Source organism: Mesitornis unicolor, unplaced genomic scaffold (assembly GCF_000695765.1).
Source record: "Mesitornis unicolor isolate BGI_N332 unplaced genomic scaffold, ASM69576v1 scaffold11684, whole genome shotgun sequence".
NCBI lineage: Eukaryota > Metazoa > Chordata > Aves > Mesitornithiformes > Mesitornithidae > Mesitornis > Mesitornis unicolor.
Window position 1 is genome coordinate 83009 of NW_010180844.1, and position 4606 is coordinate 87614.

The 4606-nt window shown below is 39.2% G+C and overlaps 1 protein-coding gene across 1 annotated transcript in view; it reads left to right on the forward strand.

Annotated features, from left to right (window-relative positions):
* The window catches only part of MIS18A (MIS18 kinetochore protein A), a 23750-nt gene extending 20524 nt beyond the window's left edge, over positions 1-3226 (forward strand). Inside the window, exons 2-5 of the mRNA XM_010183218.1 lie at positions 58-124; positions 411-533; positions 1795-1888; positions 3146-3226. Of these exons, the coding sequence (XP_010181520.1) occupies positions 58-124; positions 411-533; positions 1795-1888; positions 3146-3226 (365 nt within the window). The remainder of the gene's footprint in view (positions 1-57; positions 125-410; positions 534-1794; positions 1889-3145) is intronic.
* Positions 3227-4606: the final 1380 nt, after the last annotated feature.

Below are 4606 nucleotides of genomic sequence, written 5' to 3' on the forward strand. Positions count from 1 at the left end.
GGCGTGGCGGCCCTTGGTCACCTTTCTCTTTTCCCCCCGCCCTTTCTCTCCGCGCAGGTGCGGCCGCCAGCGTCTCGGTGGACAAGGAGCGGCAGTTCTCCAAGCGGCCCGGCGAGTGCGGATGGTGAGGCCCGGCCCCGGAGGCCCCACCCCCGTTGCTGCTTCTCCCCAGGGTGGAGTGGGGGCCCAGCTCGGCCTTTCCTTTTCTTTCCTGAGGGAGCCAAGGGGCCCCGGGGAAGGAGTTCAGGAAAAACCTGATAAACGGCCCGGCTGGTGCTGTGGGAGGAGGTGCCCGGGTTCAGAAATCATAGCGGATGAATTTTAAAAATTTTTTTAGAATATGGGTAAGGAGAAGTGATTCTTTTTGTTGTTTGTTTCTCCTGAATAAATGTTACACGTCTTATTTGCAGCATGATAGAAACATTATTCTGCTCTGGCTGCTCAATGGCGCTCGGCAGCATCTACAGATGCACCCCAAAGCATCTTGACTACAAGAGAGACTTGTTCTGTTTCAATGTCAACTCAATTGAAAGGTAAAGGCAGAATTTTTATTGGTGAGCATGCCAGCTAAACTTCACCCACCAGGCATCATGTTGAGGGATGCTCCTGTTAATATTTGTGGTGTGTCTAGAGGTAGCTGTTTCTGTCACTTTGTTCCAGAGCAGTTTTCTGTATTACTGCTGAAGTGTGAGAAACATCATTGGTGTAATATTAGACAAATCTTGGAAAAAATAAAATACAAGGGCTGCCTTTTGTATAAGGCATTGCATACCGCCTAGGAAAATAACACTGGGTATGCAACACAGCAGAGTTCCTTCTCGTTTGATCAGGAGAGACTACATATGCGCTCTACTGTAGGCAATGTAAAATGAACCTGCAGTCGTAGGTAGTACCAAATGGGCCTGGCTGTAAGGTATTAGAGCTAAACATTATTAGCAGAGAACGTGGGCAGTAGGGCTTAAGCAGAACTTAGGGTTAGGTCTGACCTGTACTGGTCAAGTCTGCTTTTTCTAAGATAAAGCGAATCTTAAAATTGAGTGCGTGCTTGAGGCTTTCACTGAACTGTCTTACAGTCAAAAACTGTCTAAAAAATGAAGGTGTGGTATTGCGTTGGTTTTAATTGGCTTATAGCACTTAAAAGTGGTCTTAAAATATTCTTCAGTAAATATATCTTGAATTGAGTCCTCATACCAGAGTGCTTTTATGCAAGAATTACTTTAGTAAACAGTGATAGGTTACCTTTATTTCTCTCTGGGCTAGTTTTAATGTTTCTGCTTTTAGTAAAGTTCCAGTTTATTCTGCTGTATCTGTGTGGATGTTCACCTTCCTGCTCTGGACAGGTGGTTTTTGTTTGTTTGTTTCTCTTTCCACAGTTATGATACTTAGCCATTTCCATGGCAGTAAAACTATCTGAAACACTAACATGGCCATAAAATGGCACTTTCCTGGGCAATGGCTGGTTCTCTCAGCTAGTGTTACACTAGTCTCTGTATCATTTTTCACCATAACCTGTAGCATCAGAATTAATGATTTGTCTCTTGGAGTTCTAACCTTCATAAAATGGTGGTGTCTTGGTAGTTCTGTGCTTGAAACTGTTTTGATTCCACCATACAGTTTGTTCACAAGATTACCAAATATGCATGGTTTGGTTCTCTTGTTGTCACTAGAGTCATGCTTCCACTTTGCTAGTCTTTCAGTCGTAATCTCGTAATCGTTGAGCCCAATGGATGAGTACTATGTTTACTTTTTTGTCTTCAGAGTGAAAAGTGTGTGATCTATACTGTAGTGTATCAGTTACATTCTAGGGTCCTCGGAAAAGCAAGCTATTACTGATGAGGAGCCGTTAACTCTTGAAAATCGAGCTGTCTTGGAAGAGATGCTACAAAAGGTAAGATTTAACCTTATATCATGCTGTGTTTAAATCTTCACTGTGAAATCTTGATAGCCTTAAATAATTTCTGCAAAACAACTTACTTAATCCAGATAAATTCTTTGCGTTTTAATATCTGCTGTAATACTTTGCGGTATTAATGTCTTGTCTTATGCAAGATTTTCAGTAAGTTCTCCTTCAATTTTAATGGTAGTTAGCGTTTTCGGTTTATCAAGCGCAGCATTAGATTCCTATTTATGTCTGTTGGTAATTAGAAATTTTTTTTTCTAATTAGTTCTGTTTTACTTCTCCAGATTTTCATGTAACTTTATTTTAGTCAGACTCTTCTGTCTTTCCTGTAAATTGACTTTAAACTTTTGCTGTCACTTTGTATTGAAATATTACTTAATAAAGTTGACATTTTGCTCTACTGAAAACTTCTGACTGCAAGTAGGGAGAGCTGGTAGCAAATAGCATAATGAAAGCTGATGGTTTTCTAGCAAATAGCTGAATGTGTGGATGATGTTGTTTAGATGGGTATGTTAGCACCTGATGACTGCTCCCCACCTGGAGAGGGGAATCAAGCAAAGGAAAGGAGACTTGTGGGTTGAAATAGAAACAGATTTAACAAAATAATAATAAAACCCAGTATTAACATAAAGTACAGGGAGTTATACTCAGCTGATTTAGTGTTCATAAGCTATGATGGTCACACGCAGGGGAGTAGGCCTCAGAGGTAGAATGATGGATGAGATCTTCCTGAAACGGCCATTGAGGAAAGAGGGCTGTCCCCAGCAAACTCCCCAGTTTATAGTGACTGGTGTTTATGGTGTGAAATAATTTTGTTGGTCAGCTTGAGGTCAGCTGCCCTGGTTTTCACTCCCCTCAGCTTCTGTACCTGGTTAACTTGAAACTACTGAAGACCCTGATCACTGCATACCTGAGCCAACTGAAAACTAAAACATGAAATCGAGAATAGCAGTCTTTGCAGAAGCACAGTTTTCCTGAATAGAGAACTGATCCTATGATTCCATCCCAGTGAAACCAGGGCAGTGGCTCTGATGCTTACCAAGATTGGAGACAATTTCAGACTTGAGAAGGTGTGGAGAATTAATGTTAGAGTTCAGTCAACTTCCAAACTGAAAGTAGCAGGAATAGAATCAAATAGGGTTGGGGATGCAAGATCAAATTTGAGCACTTACTGACATTTATACTTGCTCTTCGTGTTGTCAAGTTCTGTTTACAACCAAGTGTCTTTCCCCACTTACTTTACAGGCGGATACTGTATTAAAGGCACTGGACACAAAAGTGACTGCTCTTGAATTGAGGATGGCTTCTTTTCACAGAAAAGTGTGAAAGGAAGTTTAACTGCAGGAGAATGATGCATGAGAAACTTGTAATGCTCTGGATGCAAAAGCTGTGCAAAGAACTGAAAGACATTGGCCGTACATGCTGCGGTAGAACAATGCTGACTTCACCATAGATGAGTTGTTCGGTTTTTTTTTCTGTTAAACGGATATCCCATAAAGAAATAGAATTTTCTAATCAGGTTTCTGTAGAGCATTGGTTTATATGTAAATACTTATTTAATTTTTTACCTCTGAAAGCAAAATCATTATCACCTGACTTCCCTGCTATTCAGTATCTACTGAACTGGATGTACATCTCCTTCCTAAACCAATAGAAAATAAATGTCTGTAGTGTCTGAAGGAACAACATATGTAATTTTTCTTGTCTCCACAGCCTTTGCTTGACCTGTGCTCAGAGAGGAATGGACCAATAAGTGTATGGGGTAGTTTGGTTTTTTGTGGTGGCTTGCTTGTGGATTTGTTTTTGTTTTCCCTTGCTCAAAGCTATTATTGTAAAGAAGTCTTTAAAAGCATTAGATAAAATGAGTTTCCACACAGTAGTGAAGGTCATATGTTTTACAGCTTCGAGTGAGGAAAATAAACAAGGCTGGTAGCAGCACACCTTTTTGTAAAGCTTGTATATTTGAGCATTGAGTTAAAAGTGCTACGTATGAATGCTTGTCAGTATTTTGTTGTTTTTAATTCAGATATTTTAGTTATTTGTCTTTGATTTTCTTTGTATTTAAGTAATTGTCACACAATTACACAGTTTCTTACATAGTGTGAATGTTCTACATGATTTTAAAAATAAAGCAAGCAGTTGCAGTCTAAAGGAAGAATAATTTTGTAGAGGTTTTTTTCTGTTACTCAACACTACTTAATTTAAAAATTCACAGTAGTAAGGTCTTCTCCAAAAACCTAGAATGAATTTCCCACTGTTCTTCCCCATTGGTGGGCACTGTTTCTCTTAAAAGCTTCTCTCACCTTTTCTATCTTTACTGCTTAGTTTTGAAGTTTAGCCTGTAGTGATGGGTCTCTTTATTCTTTCATCTTCCTGCAACTGGAACATTTTGTCACTTGCATACCTGTCAAAGGAATTGTTATAAGCACTGATCTTTCCAATTGGATCGCTCTTGTGTAATTTTGAGGCAGTTTCTTTCCTTAACAAGTTTTTGAATGCTGATAAGGGACATAATAGACTTCATCCTAGATGTCTGAAGAGATCTGTGAACCCTGCCCTTTAACTGAAGATTGTTAATGTTTTTCATTATATATGAGGTGAGTGTCTTTTTGTTGGGAATGCTAACAGTTGATGGCTTGATAGGCATACTTTTTCAGACTCAATGCTTTTACATATATATATATAATATATATAAAATATATATTT